This window comes from Microcaecilia unicolor, chromosome 4 (assembly GCF_901765095.1).
Source record: "Microcaecilia unicolor chromosome 4, aMicUni1.1, whole genome shotgun sequence".
In the NCBI taxonomy this organism is placed as follows: domain Eukaryota; kingdom Metazoa; phylum Chordata; class Amphibia; order Gymnophiona; family Siphonopidae; genus Microcaecilia; species Microcaecilia unicolor.
Genome location: NC_044034.1, coordinates 45609776 through 45629847, shown reverse-complemented (window position 1 = coordinate 45629847; position 20072 = coordinate 45609776). Strand labels below are relative to the sequence as shown.

General features: G+C 46.2%; 1 protein-coding gene across 1 annotated transcript in view; it reads right to left on the bottom strand.

The window, feature by feature from the left end:
* Positions 1 to 346: 346 nt before the first annotated feature.
* Positions 347 to 20072, bottom strand: part of PIWIL4 (piwi like RNA-mediated gene silencing 4) — a 455470-nt gene continuing 435744 nt past the window's right edge. The window contains exons 19-20 of the mRNA XM_030200207.1: positions 15539 to 15686; positions 347 to 1282 (exon numbers count right to left, since the gene is read on the bottom strand). Of these exons, the coding sequence (XP_030056067.1) occupies positions 1166 to 1282; positions 15539 to 15686 (265 nt within the window). The 3' untranslated portion in view covers positions 347 to 1165. The remainder of the gene's footprint in view (positions 1283 to 15538; positions 15687 to 20072) is intronic.

The following is a 20072-nucleotide window of genomic DNA, read 5'->3' as shown; positions in this document are numbered from 1 at the left end:
TCCTCGGAGAATCCATTGCATAATGCAACATGGAGTGGCTGAAATGCAGGCTGATTATAACCCATGGGGATCCCAACTTTAGAACATGAAAGACAGTTTGACATGGCATCTGTTAGAACATGGTATCTGGAAGTGAAGGCCACAACTCAGAATGCCTACATGCATGGTCAGCACAACTGAAGGATTTAGAATTTGGAAGAATTTATTCCATTATAACAAATAAAACAAGAAGATCAAAAAGAAAGTATAAACATCTTTCTTTTTGGGTCAAAATCAATACATGAAAAAATAAGTTTAATTCACAATAAACTTTATTTTTACACACAATAATAAAAACACCCAAAATCATTGGTCTGAAATCCTTTTTATCCTTGGAAACATACTGTTTTCTATTTTTACCATGCTATTATCAGTTTTAGCAACAGACATTTTAGGATAGATTGCATTCTCCTACATTCTTTCTGCTTCTATACAATATAAAATTCTGGCATTGTGACTGAAGAAATAAGTGTACCCTATTCTGGTGCTCTGTTGTCATCTTTACTCACTACACTATACACATAAATACAGTTTCTTAATTACAAAGTATAAAGCTATTCTAGGTCAATTCTGTCACACTTCTGAAAAATGATGCATACAGTGCAAAACATCCGGATCATAAAGTGACTTGGCATAAAGTCAACTCTTGGATCTTTCTCGGCCACTAGCATTTTGAAATACAGCATATAATAAAATTAAATTTCTCTAAAACAGGGAATTTCATCCTTGCCCTCAAATAGCCCCTAGCCACTCTAATTTTCAGGATATCCACAATGAATAGCATGAAATGAAGGCAGTGTATGCAAATCTTGCTTATGAATATTATGAATAAACTGCAAAAATAGATTGATTAGGTGGAGGGAAGCTCAAGGATAGGGTTGAAAACCTCTGCTCTACAACTTAAAAAAATATACAAGTACTTCAAGTAACAAACTTGCCTTTTAAAACTCTATTTTTCACAGTACATTCCAATGCGAGCAAATGAATGTGCTGTGAACAATGCACACATTTTTGAAAGTTAAAGCTGTCAATTTCTTAGAATACCTAAATAAAAACAGTAACATGCACTACATCACTTAAATCCCTTTGAAGTTACATCTAGTTTTAAACTGTTTGTTTTCTCCCCCTACAGATAGTAAAGATATTCTGCTAGTTCCATGCTGGGTTCTCTATGGATGCTCTGCCCCACTAGGAAAGTTAGCTTGTGAGCATACTGGCAAGGTGCTGGCACACGGATAACACCCTGCGAAACAAATAATAGAAATGAATAACTGTTTCATCTAATCACTGCTAATAAAAGTACTGCATTTTATCATTTGCATAAAGGTCAAATTACTGAGGTTTCCACATATTTAAAAGCTTAACTGCAGAAACATTTTACATACTGGAAGTTCTGAATACTGTAAACTTTTTTTTTATTATCAAACTAAAGGGGTCTTTTACTAAGGTGCACTATTGGATTTAGCATGAGCTAGATGATAAGACACTCATTATATTCCTATGGGCATCTTATCATTTAGTGCGCACTAATTGTTAGTGCATGATAAATCTGTTAGCGCACATTAGCAAAAGGAACCCTAATTTTCTTTTCACTAGAATTTGCTAGGAGCGGAGAAAAAAACTAAAAGTTTTACCACTGGTTTACCTGTACTTTGGAATCTTTTTGTTGGTCTTTTTATAGATCTCCGTTTAGCTTATAACAGTTAATAATCACATGCAATGTTAATGTATGAACAACTTTGCAGAACATCTGCTTCTGTTTCATGCTATAACCATGAAATGTGAAAGAACATAAAGGCTATTATTTTAGAAACATACTCATATGTAAACAGCAGCATACACACGTGTATATCACATACCTATGTAAAATGAAGATACATACCTGTAGCAGGTATTCTCAGAGGACAGCAGGCTCAATATTCTCACCGATGGGTCGTCGTCTGCGACGGCCCAGGAGACCGGAACTTCAAAACAAACTAGAAGTCTCTGGAACGCTCCGTGCGCGGCCTGAGCGCACCACGCATGCGCAGACGGGTTCCCGCCCGCGACATGAGAGTCAGTTCCTTAGTTTAATAACAAGGAAACCAGAAAAGCAAGGACAACTCCAAGGGGAGGAGGGCGGGTATGTGAAAATATTGAGCCTGCTGTCCTCGGAGAATACCTGCTACAGGTATGCATTTTCTCAGAGGACAAGCAGGCTGAATATTCTCACCGATGAGGTATCCCTAGCCCCCAGGCTCACTCAAAACAAAGATCATTGGTCAACTGGGCCTCGCAACGGCGAGGACATAACATAGATTGACCTGAAAAGAAACACAACTAAGTGAGATTGCAGCCTGGAACAAAACAGAAATGGGCCTAGGAGGGTGGAGTTGGATTCTAAACCCTGAAAAGATTCTGCAGCACTAACTGCCCAAACCGACTGTCGCATCGGGTATCCTGCTGAAGGCAGTAGTGAGATGTGAATGTGTGGACTGATGACCATGTTGCAGCCTTGCAAATCTCTTCAATGGAGGCTTACTTTAAGTGAACCACTGAAACAGCCAAGGGTCTGACATTATGAGCTGTGACATGGCCCTCTAGAGTCAGCCCAGCTTGGGCATAAGTGAAGGAAATGCAATCTGCTAGCCAATTGGAGATTGTGCGTTTTCCGATGGTTGACTCCCCTCCTGTTTGGATCGAAAGAAACAAACAACTGGGCGAACTGTCTATAGGGCTTCGTCCGCGCCATGTAAAAGGCCAATGCTCTCTTACAGTCCAAGGTGTGCAACTTGTCTTCACCAGGGCGGGTATGTGGACGGGGAAAAAATGTTGGCAAGGCAATTGATTGGTTCAGATGGAACTCCGACACCACCTTCGGTAAGAACTTAGGGTGAGTGTGGAGGACTACTCTGTTGTGATGAAACTTGATATAAGGTGCATGCACTACCAGGGCTTGGAGCTCACTGACTCTAGCAGCTGAAGTAACAGCCACCAAGAAAATGACCTTCCAGGTCAAGTACTTCAGATGGCAAGAATTCAGTGGCTCAAAAGGAGCTTTCATCAGCTGGGTGAGAACGATGTTGAGACCCCTTGACACTGGTGGGGGTTTGACTGGGGGCTTTGACAAAAGCAAACCTCTTATGAAACAAACTACTAAAGGCTGTCCAGAGATAGGCTGCAGGGCCGGTCTTAGGGCGAGGCGACCGCATAGGGCCCCACGCTCAAGGGGTCCCCGCGCGGCGCGCCTAAGGTCGCCCCGCCCACCGTTCCCACCCCCCCGACGGTCGATCGCTGCTCCTACCACCCTGTCCTACCTTAAAAAAGAAATTTGAGAAGCGCCGGAGTAGCAGGCAGCGCCTCGCGTCTGCCCTGCTACTAAAAATCTCCTGGACGTCGTTGGGCCTTCCCGCATTGAGCCCCGCCCTCCTCTGAGGGGGCTGGAACTGGGATTTGAGAAGGGGCCATATGGGAAAATGGGGGCCATGCATGGGGCTGGTGGGAAAATGGGGCATGCATGGGTCAGGTGGGAGAATGGCTCTGGGGCTGAAAAGGGGGGCCCTAATACAAGGCATGTGGATGAAAGGGGCTGGAACTGGGGGCTGAAAAGGAGGGTAGGTGGGATAAGGGGGCTAGTACTGGGACTGGAGGCTGAAAAGGGGCAGGGGCTGAAACTGGGTACTGGGGGCTGAAAAGGAGATAGGGAGAAGTGGCTGGGGCTGAAGCTTGGGACTGGTGAGAGAAAAGGGCTGGGGACTGGGGTTAAAACTGGGGGCTGAAAAGGGGACAGGGAGAAGTGGCTGGGGGCTGAAGCTCGGGACTGGTGGGAGAAAAGGGCTGGGGCTGAAACAGGGGACTAGTGGGATAGTGGGGCTGGAACTGGGGGCTGAAAAAAAGGGGCAGAGAGAGGGGCAGATCCTGGATGGAAGGGGGAGCGAGAGGGAGGGCAGACCCGGATGGATGGGAGAGGGAGGGCAAATGGTGGATGGAAGGGGCAGAGAGAAAGGGCAGACAGTGGATGGAAGGGCTAGAAAGGGCAGGCCGTGAATGGAAGGGGAGATGGCAGACAGGGGCAGATGGTGGATGGAAGGGGCAGAGATAGAGGGCAGATGTGGATGGAAGGAGCAGGGAGAGAGGGCAGACATTGGACGGAGGGAACAGCAGAGAGGGCAGACACTGGATGGCAGAGAGAGAACGAAGACAGATGCTGGATGGAAGGAAGACAGTGAAAAGAAGATGAGGAAAGCAGAAACCAGAGACAACAAACTGTAAATAAAATATATATTTTTATTTTTTTGCTTTAGAATAAAGTAGTATTGTAGCTGTGTTAATAAATGTTTATAATAGAACATGTAAACAAGGTAATCTTTTTATTGGACTAATTTTAATACATTTTTGCTAACCTTTGGAGAACAAAACCCCCTTCCTCAGGTCAGGATAGGATACTGTAACAGTACTATACTGTATTGACCCGAGGAAGGATGTTTTGGCCTCTGAAAGCTAAATGTATTAGTCCAATAACATGGTATTATTTTATTTTCTATATTTATTTTATTTCTATTTGCTAATTTGTAAAGTGGTGATTGGTATTTGTTAGTTTTTTTCAAATTTACATTTGCTGTCTTTATATTTTGCACAGTACTAGGGGACATTTTCTGTTTCTGTGGTGTTGCATTGTATGCAGAGTCTGGCATCTTGGGGGTTCAGTTTAATTTTTGTCTAAATAGAAAGTTTAAATATTACTACTTATTCTATAGTGGATTAGGGTGTTATCTGTGTTTGTGAAAAAGACATGGTTTTCAGTTGGCATTGACTCTGCAGGATCGACAAGCCCTGGAGCTGGGGGCCTTGGAGCTTGGAGGGAGGGGTGGCCGGCCCTGGAGCTAGGGTGGGGCCCCATCAAATTGGTCTGCATAGGGCCCCACACTTGCTAAGACCAGCCCTGATAGGCTGACCTTCTACATGTTGATGATAAGCGCTGATTGCACTAAGGTGAACCCTTACGGAGTTGGTCTTGAGACCAGACTCTGATAAGTGTAGAAGGTATTCAAGCAGGGTCCGTGTACGACAAGAGAAGGGATCTAGGGTCTTGCTGTCACACCAGACGGCAAACCTCATCCATTTGAAAGAGTAACACTTTTTCGTGGAATCTTTCCTGGAAGCAAGCAAGACTCGGGAGTCACCCTCTGAAAGACCCAAGGAAGCAACCTCTAAGTTCTCAACATCCAAGCCGTGAGAGCCAGAGACTGGAGGTTGGGATGTAGAAGTGACCTCTCGTTCTGGGTGATGAGGGCAGGAAAACACTCCAATCTCCACGGTTCTTCGGAGGACAACTCCAGAAGAAGAGGGAACCAGATCTGACGAGGCCAAAAAGGAGCGATCAGGATCATTGTTCCCCTGTCTTGCTTGAGTTTCAGCAAAGTCTTCCCTACTAGAGGTATGGGAGGATAAGCATACAGGAGGCCTGCTCCCTAATGAAGGAGAAAGGCGTCTGACGCTAGTCTGTCGTGGGCCTGAAGCCTGGAACAGAACTGAAGGACCTTGTGATTGATCTGAGAGGCAAAAAGATCCACCAAGGGGGTGCCCCATGCTCGGAAGATCTTGCGGACAACTTCCATGTTCAGAGACCACTCGTGAGGTTGCATGATCCTGCTCAACCTGTCAGCCAGACTGTTTACGCCTGCCAGATACGTGGCCTGGAGAAACATGCCGTGTTGGTGAGCCCAAAGCCATATTCTGACGGCTTCCTGACACAGAGGGCGAGATCCGGTGGCCCCCTGCTTGTTGGTGTAATACATTGCAACCTGATTGTCTGTCTGAATTAAAATGATTTGATTGGACAGCCGATCCCTGAAAGCCTTGAGCGCATTCCAGATCACTCGTAATTCCAGGAGGTTGATCTGAAGATCCTTTTCCTGAAAAGACCAAGCTTCTTGAGTGTGAAGTCCATCTACATGAGCTCCCCACCCTAGGAGGGATGCATCCGTTGTCAGCACTTTCTGCGGCTGAAGAATTTGTAATGGACGTCCCAAGGTCAGATTGGATCGAATGGTCCACCCCTGAAGGGACTTGCAAAATTTGGTGGAGAGATGGATCACATCCTCTAGATCCCCTGTGGCCTGGCACCACTGGGAAGCTAGGGTCCACTGAGCTGATCTCATATGTAGGCGTGCCATGGGAGTCACATGAACTGTGGAAGCCATGTGCCCTAAAAGTCTCAACATCTGCAGAGCTGTGAACCATTGAGACGCTCGAGCCAAGGACACCAGAGCGAGGAGATTGTCCGCCCTTGCCTGGGGGAGATAAGCTTGAGACGTCCGTGTGTCCAACAGAGCTCCAATGAATTCCAATTTCTGTACCGGGACAAGGTGGGACTTGGGATAATTGATTACAAACCCCAGTAGCTCTAGTAGTTGAATAGTCATCTGCATGGACTGTAGAGCGACTGCCTCCGAGGTGCTCTTCACCAGCCAATCGTCGAGATAACGGAACACATGTACTCCCAGTCTGCGTAGCGATTTTGCGACAACTGCCAGGCACTTTATGAATACCCTGGGCGCAGATGCGAGGCCAAAGGGCAGTACACAGTACTGAAAGTGCCGAGTTCCCAACTGAAACCAAAGATACTTCCTGTGAGCTAGGAGTATCGCAATGTGTGTATAGGGATCCTGTAAGTCCAGAGAGCATAGTCAATTGTTTTCCTGAATCATGGGAAGAAGGGTGCCCAGGGAAACCATCCTGAACTTTTCTCGGACTAGGAATTTGTTCAGGGCCCTTAGGTCTAGGATGGGACGCATCCCCCTTTTTCTTTTGCACAAGGAAGCACCTGGAATAGAATCCCAGCCCTTCTTCCCCTGGTGGAACGGGTTCGACCGCATTGGCCTTTAGAAGGGCGGAGAGTTCCTCTGCAAGTACCTGCTTGTGCTGGGAGTTGAAGGACTGAGCTCCCGGAGGGCAATTTGGAGGCCTGGATTCCAGAATGAGAGCGTAACCTAACCGGACTATTTGAAGAACCCACCTGTCGGAAGTTATAAGAGGCCACCTTTGGTGAAAAAAAATCTCAACCTCCCCCCAATCGGTAAGCCGTCTGGTACGGATACTTTTTCTGAGGCTATCTTGCACTGGAGCCAGTCAAAAGCCCGTCCCTTGCTTTTGTTGGGGAGCCCTAGGGGCCTTAGGCGCACGCCATTGACGAGAACGGGCATGCTGGCACTGAGCCTGGACAGGCTGCCGAGAGGCAGGAGTGTACCTACACCTATTATAAGAATAGGGAGCACTCCTCCTCCCTGCAAAAAACCTCCTGGATGAGGAGGTAGTAGCAGAAGACGCCTGGCGGGAGAGAGAATCCATAGCATCATGGTGCTTTTTGATCTGATTGACCATGTCCTCTACTTTCTCTCCAAAAAGATTATCCCCCTGGCAAGGAACATCCGCCATTCGCTGCTAGGTCTTATGATCCAGGTTAGAGACGTGCAGCCATGAGAGTCTGCGCATCACTATACCTTGAGCAGCTACTCAGGATGCTACATCAAAAGTGTCATAAGTCCCCCTGGCCAGGAATTTGCGAAACGCCTTCTGCTGCCTGGCCACCTGGTGAAAATGTTCGGCGAGCTCCGGAGGAAGAGCGTCAACCAAACTAGACACTTGTTTCACAGAGTTCCGTAAGTGGATGTTCGTGTAGAGCTAATAAGTTTGGATCTTGGCGGCGAGCATAGCGGCCTGATAAGTTCTCCTCCCAAAAGAATCCAAAGTCCTAGACTTTCTGCCTGGGGGCACCGAGGCATAGTCTCTAGTACTCTTGGCCCTTCTGAGAGCAGAGTCCACCACCATGGAATCGTGAGGAAATTGGGCCTTCACCATTACAGGTTCTCCATGGACTCTGTACTGGGATTCAGATTTCTTGGGGACCACTGGATTAGAAAGAAGGCACGACCAATTTCGCATAAGCATTTCCCTCAGTGTATTATGCAAGGGGGCCGTTGCAACCTCTGTGGGTGGAGAAGGATAGTCCAAGACCTCGAGCATCTCGGCCCTGGGCTCATCCACAACCTCCATAGGGAATGGAATGTCCTTAGACATTTCCCTAACAAAAGATGAGAAAGAAAGACTCTCAGGTGGAGACACTCTACTTTCGATTGGCAGAGTAGGATCAGAAGGGACACCACATGACTCTTCCTCCGAAAAGTATCTGGGGTCTTCTTCCTCTTCCCACGAGCGCTTCTCATCGGTATCGGACAAAAGCTCCCTAAGAGCAGCCCGAACCTGAGCCTGTCTCGATGTCAAGGATCGAAGACCTCGTGGGGGGTGGCGTGAAGTCGACCCTTGCTTAGACTCTGGCGAAGCATCCTCCACCGACGTCGAGGGGGAATCGACCCGGGTGGCAGCCAACGCCGATACCACAAGCGGTATCGAGGACGGGGACCTCACCACAGGTGATGGCCCAGATGCCGCCTCCGCAGTCGGTACAGAAGGCATAAGCACCCCTGACACCAAGGCAGACTGGCGAAGCAACCCTTCCAGAAGCTCCGGGCCCTGATGTGCTCATCGAGAGCCTGCATCAGAAAAGACTGGGGGGCCGATGCAGAACTCGGTTGCAAAATCTGAGGGGGCTCGAGAGCCGGTACCAAGTTGCCTGAAGACTGACGCATCGGCACCTCTTGTATAGAGGGTGAGCGGTCCTCCTGGCGCCGACGCTTTTCGGGCACGACTCTCTTGGTTCCCCGGAGCTCCCGGTATCGTGCGTCGAAGGAGAATGATGACGGTGCTTCTTCGCCTTTGCTCGATGCCCATCATCTAGACTCCTTGGTACCGAAGAGGAGGACGTGGAATTCTCATGCCTCCTCGGGGCCGGGGGACCTGCATGGCAGTAGGCCTCAAGACCCGCTCGACGCCTTGCTGCTCCCAGTGCGGTGTGGTCTTTCGGAAGCCATTACCTGCACTCTCGATGTCGATGCTACCCTCGACGTTGACGTCAATGCCGCCGACCTCGGTACTGAAGCCAATGTCGAAGGACCGGACCGATCAGAAAAACTTTTCTCAAGTTGAGCCTCCCTAGCCACTTGGGTCCGTTTCTTCATCAAATTACACAGCTTACAGGCAGCTGGTAGATGGTCGGGCCCCAGGCACTGAAGACACCACGCATGGGGGTCGGTTCCCGAGATGGTCCGGTTGCACCGAGTACAACGCTTGAAGCCGCTGGGTATCCTCGATGACATGGAGGGAAGAATGGCAGCAGCAAAATTAAAGGGCTTGATGGTGCCAAATAAAAAGGCACAAAAAAGGAAAAAGTAGCCTGATCGAGCAGCCTAAAGGCAGCCATGACAAAAAAACAAGGAAACTTCAAAGGGTGAAGAAAAAAACTAAGAAATAAAGGGATTTTTTTAAATTTTGGTTTAAACACGAGGAAAAACTAAAAGAAACAAGAAAAATGAAGTGAAAAATGCCAAAATCCATCTCCTGAGCCTGAAAAAAGGGATCGTAATGGAAAAAACAACTCTCCCGATCGCGGATCAGAAGAACTAAGGAACTCACGCTTGTGTCGTGGGTGGGAACCCGTTCGCACATGTGCGGTGCGCTCGGGCCACGCAATGGAGCATTCCACAGACTTCTAGTTTGGTTTGAAGTTCCGGTCTCCTGGGCCGTTGCGGACGAAGACCCATCGGTGAGAATATTCAACCTGCTTATCTTCAGAGAAACAGCAACTTCAGAAATCTTCTACTTATATGTAGAGATCCTCACCATGTAGCTATTTGGGTGTGGTATGGGCAGTACTAAAATCTACAGATGTATTCCCCATTTTCCAAAATGGAATACACATGTATAGGAAAAACATTTCCATGTTGGGTGTTATACCTGTTTATTTTGGCCAGGGGCTTAAGGGAGCCATTTTCCTCAATCCCCTGTAGTTTATTTCCACCTCCAAAATGAAACCAAGTTAAAATTGTGGCCTCACTATTTAACTTGTGGTACCTACAGATGTAGGCTTGTAAAATGGGGCAGCCGCATGTGGAAATGGTGCTACCTATATGTGGGAACTGTGAAAGTGCCACTTCCACATGTCATTGGCAACATCTCTGTTGAAGTTGCCAGATTTGTGCCATTCATTTTATTAATGTACACGTGGAGGGGCATAATTGAACGTCGCCGTCGAACTAGATCGCCGGTGATCTATTTTGGCGGCGGCGCAACAGCTGGCTGGAACCGTATTTTCAAAAAAGATGGCCGGCCATCTTTTTTTTCAATAATACGGTTTAGCCTGGCCAAATGCCAGAGTTCGCCGGGGTTGAGATCGCCGGTTTTGTTTTTCAGCGATAATGGAAAAAACTGCCAGCCATCTCAAACCCAGTGAAATGCAAGGTATTTGGTCATGGGAGGAGCCACCATTCGTAGTACACTGGCCCCCCTGACATGCCAGGACACCAACTGGGCACCCTAGGGGTCAGTGCGGTGGACTTCAGAAAAAGCTCCCACAAGCATAGCTCCCTTACTTTGGGTGCTGAGCCTCCCAACCCCCCCACAAAACCCACTACCCACAAATGTACAACACTACCGTAGCTCTTAGGGGTGAAGGAGGCAACTACATGTGGGTACAGTGGGTTTTGGAGGGCTCCCATTTACCAGCACAAGTGTTACAGGTAGGGGGGGATGGGCCTGGGTCCGCCTGCCTTAAGTGCACTGCGGTACCCACTAAAAGTGCTCCAGGGACCTGCATACACGCAGGCCTCTAGGACTTGTTGCTGCTGTATAACCTTGGCACACCAGTTGACACCTGAAGACTAATCTCTTTGAAAAAGTCCTTTATTTGAAAAAGCACGTTTACTCACAGTTAACTGCAGATCAAAGGTTGTGCCCCACTGGCAAAGTGTGTCCCTGGTACTGAGATTAGCAGTAGGTCAGAGCTGGCAGAATGGTGTACAATGCCCTCTTTCAGCAACATTCAAGGTAATAACTAAGTTCTCTAACATGGTAACACATGAAAGGGATCGAAAAGTGGCTGACAAAAATGGCTACTACCTCATGGACTACCGGAAACAAAACTGGACACACTCTGACCCAGTTAGCAGGAGGAAAAGCACCATGGAAGTAGAGCCCACTACCCTACACCCACCACAATGCATTGCTGATGTGACTCTGCAGTGCAACTAACAGAAAAGGTGTCACACTCACCCGAGAGCCACATCACAACCAGGGAAAGGCTGTCAGAGGATAGAACACATTCTGCTGTCATTGAGGTGGGTACGGCATTTGAGGCTGGCATACAGGCTGGCAAAAAAGGTTTTTATTTTTATTGTTTTAGTGTGGGAGGGGGTTGGTGACCACTGGGGGAGTATGGGGAGGTCATCCCCGATTCCTTCCGGTGGTCATCTGGTCAGTTGGGGCACCTTTTTGAGGCTTGGTCGTGAAAATTAAAGGACCAAGTAAACCCGGCGAAATACTGCTGAACACCGCTTTTTTTTCCATTATCAGCGAAAGTCGGCCATCTGGTAGCCACGTCCATGCCTGCTCATGTCCCGCCTTCGCTACGCCGCTGACACACCCCCTTGAACTTTCGCCGGTGAGGCGACGGGAAAGCGGCGATGCTGTCAAAAAAGCCGCTTTCGATTATACCGATTTGGCTGCTTTTGCGAGATCGCCAGCCATCTCCCGATTTATGGCCGGCGATCACTTTTGAAAATAAGCTTGATAGGTAAAATGGCTGCTTCTGTTGCACATGCCAGCAAATACACAAACTCTTGCACTGGTACAGTCTTTTCTAAAATACCACCAGAACTGAAGCACATCCCAACTGGGACTCTTAATTTCCATCCCTATATTTTGGGGTGCAATTATATAACTGGCCGCCACCATTTAGGCACCATAGTAACATGAGTAGTGAGCCTATTCTATAAGAACACATATGCTTATGCCTGCAGGTATCATCTATATGTAGGTACAGTAGGTTTTTGGTGAGTTTTGGAGAGCTAACACTTTCCACCAGAAATACCAGTTAGAGTGGAATAGGGCCTAGGACCCCTTTGCACCGACCTCTAGGCTACTCCAGGAATAGCTTCACATGGTATGGCCAATCCTATTAGAGCAGCAAACAGGTCCCCAGAGTAGCCTAGTGGTTGGTTCAGTGCACTGTAGAGAAACTGTCATAGAGGCTGGCATATACGTTTTCATTCACATCTTTGGAGGGTGAGAGGGGGTCATTGACCACTGGGAGAGTAAGCGGGGTCATGCCTTAATCCTTGCAGTGATCATCCAGTCATTTAGGGCACCTTTTTGTGACTTAGGCATGATTGAAACAAGTCTAGACCACATCATCTAACCATTATGGCAGAAAAACATCCAGGTTTTGAGAAAAACGTTTCAAATCTGAGTTTCAAAAATTGTGATTTGGATGTGCTACAGAGAAAAATGTCCAAATGCCACTTTTTGCTGTTTTTGAGACATTTTTCTCTTTTGAAAATGAATCTCAAGATCATGCAAATCAGATCAGTAATAGTCAATTTTGCAAAAATGAGCACCTCACTGAGGCTCCTTGGTGCCGACAAGGACAACATCGAATCCCCATGTCGCTTCGAGGTCGGGTCCGATGATGGACGATCCCGGGGGGCCTGCATAGCAGGAGACCTCGAGGTGGGTGGAGACCCACTCGATGCCTCACTACTCCCGGCATGTCGTGGCCTCTCAGCACCTATGCCTACTTCCACTTTCGACGTCGATGCATCCCTCGATACCAACGTCGATGCAGCCATTGATGCTGACGTCGAAGGACTGGACCGAGCCCCAAAATGTTTTTCCCTCTAGGCTTCTCGAGCTAGTTGAGTCCTTTTCTTCATACAAAGACAAAGAGCACAACTAGCCGGGCTATGTTCGGGCCCAAGGCACTGGATACACCATGAATGGGTATCTGTGCCTGAGATGGTCTGGTTGCACTGAGTACAGCATTTGAAGCCAATGGGAGTCTTCGATGACATGGAAGGGAAGACTGCCTAGCAAAATCAAAAAACACGATGGTGCCAAAGAAAGGGCACAAAAGAGGGGAGAACCAGCCGAGCAGGCCTAAGGACGGCCGTGGCTAAAAGAAAGAAAACTTAAACGCGGGCGAAACCAACTTGCCTACACCTGCTTTAACTTCACAGGTTTTTGTTAAACCAGCAGTTGTGACATTAGAGTCAATATGGGACCTTGCATTTGACATGCATTCCTTTTTACAAACTTTGACATTGGAAAATACTAAATATATTAAAGTTTTATCAGAGGCTGCTCTTCTTCAAGCACAGGAATCTGCTCAGCAGTCCTCTAGATTGGATTTCTTGGAAGGTAAAATTCAAAAACTGGAAACTTTGGGTTTAACCAGAGTTAAAGATAAGAATTTTATACATCGTTGTTTGGAATACCTAGAAAACCAGATTAGAAGACTTGAGGTTACTCAATTTTTCCAGGTCTCCTCTTATAGCACCTTTTGATATGGTTAAGAAATATCTAATTGAGGTTCTAGGGATGTTTGGAGATTCATTATCTCCTTTTACGTGAGCCCAGTACATACTGGCCTCGGGGAAACCTGTGGGGGAGGCCCTGCGAGATCAAGATCACTCCTGGTAGTGGGAGGCAGGGATAGTGCTGGGCAGACTTATACGGTCTGTGCCCAGAAAAAGACATGTACAAATCAAGGTAAGGTGTACACAAAAAGTGGCACATATGAGTTATCTTGTTGGGCAGACTAGATGGACCGTGCAGGTCTTTTTCTGCCGTCATCTACTATGTTACTATGTAACTAAGAAAATAAGGGGATTTATTTTTTAAACAAATTGAAAGAAAATAAAAAGGAAGGCGAAATAGTTGAAACAGGCAGAAAAAAAGGCTCTTCCCGGGCGAATGAGGACCAACAGCAGAACCTACCACTCCTGACGCGGAAAAAGAAGAACTGAGGAGCACAGTCACGCGACGGGCAGGAAGGCACTCTGCGCATGCACGGTGCGGCGCTGCACGCATGTCAGAAGGCTCTAGCAAAACCTTTTCTTTTTTGTTATGCATTATGTCGATTCCCGGGCCGGCGTAGATCGCCGACCCATCTGTGAGAATAATATAGCCTGCTTGTCCTCAGAGAATTGCTTGTTAATTGGCAATTACTGGTGCTGACTGGCTTGTTAATTAAGTTGCATGTGCAAATCCAGAATACGACCGGATCTGTGTATGCAACTTAAGTTGTGCTATATAGAATCCAGGGGATAATGCTGCTGAAAATCTGGTCTGAATGCTTTGGCATTATCCAGGTAGTGAAGGGGCAATTCGAGGGCAGAGATACGGTGCAGCCTTAGGTTATCTGGGTACCACTGATATTCAATGCCAGTACCTGGATGACTATATGGCTAAGGGGTTGGGACTCTACAGTTCTGAACTTGAGATAACAGTGGACGTGCATTTTGGAAAGAAGTGATGTACTTTTGAAAGTAAAGAAAAAGAAGTGAGGCAACAAAAGACGAGGATTCCAAAGATGTAGTGTAGCACCTTTAATAATATCACAAGTCCATTCACCTAGTGTGTCAGACTCTGTGTCAGACATGACATGGCCATGCTAATTTACATGCAGAATGCTGTTACTCTCACTCTACAAGCTGTACACCACTGGTCCCCTGCACAAGCCTTGTTAAGAATTAGATTTTTTATATCTCTGATTACATATGTTTTGCACAATTTTGCTTTGCTGGATGACAGGTTCTATTGACTCCTGACACAGGCACACTCACTGAAACATAGCCGTGTCGAGTGACACAGAGACTGACACACTAGGAGAATGGACTTGTGATATTATTAAAGGTACATCTTTGAAATCCTTGTCTTTTGTTGCCTCACTTCTTTTTGTTTGCTGTTGCGTATTCATGAGGATTTAGACCTCCTTCTTTTCTCTTTGGACTGTTGTACTTTGGAAAGCACTACAAAGGGGTATCTTCTGAATTTCTCCAGAAGAACACAGCAGATAAGTGATTTGTTCCTAGTGCATATGGAACCTTGGGTGCATTCTACTGTGAAACTTACATTGTCACTACATTTAAGAGATTAAGGTTTTTTACATAAGGACTTAAGAGTTGCCATACTGGGTCAGACCAATGGTCCATGTAGCCCAGCATCCTGTTTTCCAAACAGTGGCCAAGCCAGGTCACAAGTACCTGGCAGAAACCCAATGATAGAATTGAAGACAGCGGTTACTTGTGGGTTTTCCCTGAATAGTTGTTACTTAAGTTTGAGGCTTTTTCTCCATCTTGAGTATTGTATCTTGTGGGTTTCCAGTGAAACGCCTTAAAAGTGTGCTTTAGGCAATTTGGGAGAAGCTGTGCCAACTTAGGTCAGCACCATAGCTGTCCTAACTTGCTCGAATAGCTATCTGGGTACTTGTGGTTAATATCAGTAGTACCTGGACAGCTTCTGGATAGCTTGGTGTTGAATATCCTGGTAATGAAAAACCCACCTTAAAATTTAAAAAAAATGCTGACCACCGCAGATGTAATATGATCTCCCCTAAAGTTTTACTTACTGGCCAGTTGTAGTAGAGATGGCACATCTTGTAAGTAAGTCTCTGCATATGGTCAGGTTTTAATCCATTGTCATCGTATACAACATTATAGTATGTGGGGTTGACTGTCCCCTGACGAGCTACTTGGCTGATGAGATAAAAATCATACCTACGGATCAGAAGGAATACAATTATCAGTTTAAAAAAATGTCTAATGTATAGAACGATGAAGAGTCAATCCAGTGCCTGAATTGGCTCTCTAGGTTTTATAAAGATTGGCATCTGAAGAAAAAACAAGTGTGGTCTCCAAACTTCAAGTACTTCTAAACTGTCCTTTTCTGCTGGTCTTCTATACAGTGTCACAAGTGTAAAGGCAAACAAATTGCAGGTGAAAACATTTTACTATCATTTCAAGGGCAATTTTCAGACTCGCTGCTTTGTTATCAAGCTCATGGGTGCTATTCACCTTTGTGCTACTTTCAAAAGGGAAAGCATCTGTTGTCTTTGCTTTGAAAATTACCACAGCCATTTATGACTAAAACCTGCATAGTTTTCAAATATAAAATGTCCAGCATTATCACTATAGCAATTCCTGCCCTAGTCATGTCCCTGGGAATCAGTCCATTGAATGTGGTAAAAGTACACGCAGAGGAACAGCATATGTTCTTTCACCTGTGCATAGGGTAACATAGTAGATGACGGCAGATAAAGATTTGTACGATCTATCCACTCTGCCCAACAAAATAAACTCATAGCATAAGGTATGATGTGATACTACATATGCATACTTGATCTTGATTTTTCCTTGTCATTTTCAGGGCACAGACCATAGAAGTTTGCCTAGCACTAGCCTTATTTTCCAACTACTGAAGCTGTTGTCAAAGCCCACTCCAGCCCATCCAAATTTCTCCAGCCACATATGCCTTCAGAAACCGGTGTGTGATTTGGTTCTAGTTAGCCCTCTTCCATCAACACCCTCTACTTCAGGGGCTACTTTAAGCCCCAATTTGAGACTGCCTCCACCTCTTTCTGGTACTCCTCTTTGTCCAGGTTTTAAGGGAGAGGTCTCAGCGAATGTGTTTCAACCCGCCTTTAACTTCATCTCCAGAGTCTTCTGACCAGTTGCTAATACCAAATCCTATTAGGTTGCCAATTGATTTAGATTTACAGTCATCTTCTTCTGGTGAACTCTCTAGTGATATTTCTTTGAAAGATATTTGGACGTTGCTTGCTAAGAATAATTTGCTTCTGCAGGGACTTGTAGGGGACTCTGAGAAATTTTCTCAGACTATTGCTAAATTGAAGGAACATGAATCTGATTTGTCTAAAGTAGCTGGTCCTCTTAATAGATTAGAATCACAAGTGAATGCTATCCAGAATGTAAGTGTTGCACATATTAATGATAGTATGAGTATGCACAGACATATAGAATTATTGGAAAATTCATTAAAAGCTAGAAACTTGCATATTCTTAATTTTCCTAAAACTCATCCTTGTTACAGAATTATTTCTGTGATGTTTTGCAGCTTGTTAATGTGGATAATATATTAATTTCTAAACTCTATTATTTAACCCCTTTGGGGGGTTATCAGCCCAGGCTTTCCCGGTTGATAGGGATCCTACTATTACTAATTTAACTGATTTCCTGGAATCATCTCAGGATAACATCTCAACCGCTACACAAAGAAAAAGAAGATTAAAAAAAATTGAAACCTGGCTGAAACGCGGCACCCCGGCACTGTAGACAGCCATTAGGCATTGGCTGTTGCCCCGCAGCTGCTCCTCCTCTTGCCTCTACGTCACTGCGCTCCTCCGGGGTCTTCCTCCAGGGGCAGTGATGTAGAGGCAAGAGGAGGAGCGGCTGCGGGGCAACAGCCAATGCCTAATGGCTTTCTACAGTGCCGGGGTGCCGCGTTTCAGCCAGGTTTCAATTTTTTTTAATCTTATTTTTCTTTGTGTAGCAGCTGCTGCTGCTCAACAGGAGAAGCAGCAGCGGCCGGAAATAGGGGCTGGTGCTGCGTGCGTCGCGGCTTCGCGCCGTTCGCGGGAAACTTGGCAGGGAGAGGGAAACCAACAGAGGGAAGGATTGGGGAGAGAGAGAAAGAGGGAAAACAACAGAGGGAGGGATTGGGGAGAGAGAGGGAAACCAACAGAGGGAAGGATTGGGGAGAGAGAGAAAGAGGGAAACCAACAGAGGGAAGGATTGGGGAGAGAGAGAAAGAGGGAAACCAACAGAGGGAAGGATTTGGGGGAGAGAGAGAAAGAAAGAGGGAAAACAACAGAGGGAAGGATTTGGGGGAGAGAGAGAAAGAAAGAGGGAAACCAACAGAGGGAAGGATTGGGGAGAGAGAAAGAGGGAAACCAACAGAGGGAAGGATTGGGGAGAGAGGGAAACCAACAGAGGGAAGGATTGGGGAGAGAGAGAAAGAGGGAAAACAACAGAGGGAGGGATTGGGGAGAGAGAGGAAAAACAACAGAGGGAGGGATTGGGGAGAGAGAGGGAAAACAACAGAGGGAAGGATTGGGGAGAGAGAGAAAGAGGGAAACCAACAGAGGGAAGGATTGGGGAGAGAGAGGAAGAGGGAAAACAACAGAGGGAGGGATTGGGGAGAGAGAGGGAAAACAACAGAGGGAAGGATTGGGGAGAGAGAGAAAGAGGGAAACCAACAGAGGGAAGAGAGAGAAAGAGGGAAACCAACAGAGGGAAGAGAGAGAAAGAGGGAAAACAACAGAGGGAAGGATTGGGGAGAGAGGGAAAACAACAGAGGGAAGGATTGGGGAGAGAGAGAAAGAGGGAAACCAACAGAGGGAAGAGAGAGAAAGAGGGAAACCAACAGAGGGAAGAGAGAGAAAGAGGGAAACCAACAGAGGGAGGGATTGGGGAGAGAGAGGGGAAAACAACAGAGGGAAGAATTGGGGAGAGAGAGAAAGAGGGAAAACAACAGAGGGAAGGATTGGGGAGAGAGAGAAAGAGGGAAAACAACAGAGGGAAGGATTGGGGAGAGAGAGGGGGAAAACAACAGAGGGAAGGATTGGGGAGAGAGAGAAAGAGGGAAAACAACAGAGGGAAGGATTGGGGAGAGAGGGGAAAACAGATGGAAGGATGGGGAGAGAGAGAGGGAAAAACAGATGGAAGGATTGGGGAGAGAGGGGGAAAAACAGATGGAAGGATTAGGGAGAGAGAGAAAGAGGGAAAACAACAGAGGGAAGGATTGGGGAGACAGGGGAAAACAGATGGAAGGATGGGGAGAGAGAGGGGAAAAGATGGAAGGATGGGGAGAGAGAGGGAAAAACAGATGGAAGGATTGGGGAGAGAGGGGAAAACAGATGGAAGGATGGGGAGAGAGAGGGGAAAAGATGGAAGGATGGGGAGAGAGAGGGAAAAACAGATGGAAGGATTGGGGAGAGAGGGGAAAACAGATGGAAGGATGGGGAGAGAGAGGGAAAAAACAGATGGAAGGATTGGGGAGAGAGGGGAAAACAGATGGAAGGATTGGGGAGAGAGGGGAAAAACAGATGGAAGGATTGGGGAGAGAGGGGAAAACAGATGGAAGGATTGGGAAGAGAGGGGAAAAACAGATGGAAGGATGGGGAGAGAGAGGGAAAAACACAGATGGAAGGATTGGGGAGAGAGGGAAAAACAGATGGAAGGATGGGGAAAGAGAGAGGGAAAACAGATGGAAGGATGGGGAGAGAAAGCAGAGCTGCTGGATGGAAAAGGGGAATAGAGAAAGACTGGAGAATAAGAGGAAGGGGCATGGGGAGAACAAGGGTGAGGAAAAGATGAAAAGCCACAGGTAGATGAAGGAAATTAATGAATGGATAGTAAGAATGAATTAAATCTGGACAGAGAGAGAGCCTGAAAAATATTGAAGAAAGCAAAGAAAAAGGAGACAAAAATGACAAATGGCACAGAAGAGTTAAGCGAAAACAAAGGAAAGCAGAATCACAGACTGGGACCAATATGGAAAGAAAAACAGTCACCAGACAACAAAGGTAGAAAAAAATAATTTTATTTTCATTTTAGTGTTTGTAATATGTCCAATTTGAGAATTTACATTGGCTGTCTTATTTTGCACTGGGTATACTGGAGCTGTAAGAGCTTACAGAGATTATTTATAATGAAAAAAATCACGTTATTTTTTTCTCCTATAGTACTATAATATTTTCAATGATGTCTGTTTATATGCGCCATGGCTGGTATAGGGGGTGTGGTTAATGTGGGTGTGGCTATCACAGGGGTGGAGCCATATGTGGTGACCCCGCCCATAATGAGTACCGGCACCTTTTTTTCTACAAAAAAAGCACTGCATAAAATACAGTTTTATGTGCAGAAATAGATACTTTGAATATTACCCACTCTATCTTAAACTTAAGATAAGTCATTCCACTTTGTGCCTAAGGCATAGTTTTGACTTTCTAAAAATATGTGCAAAGCTTTACATGGGAAAAGTACACATACAAACTGAAAGGGCAGACTGTGTACATACTTTTCATGACTCTAATTTCCAAGAGAAACTTTCTCTTTGAAAATTGATGCAGTTTACAGATACCT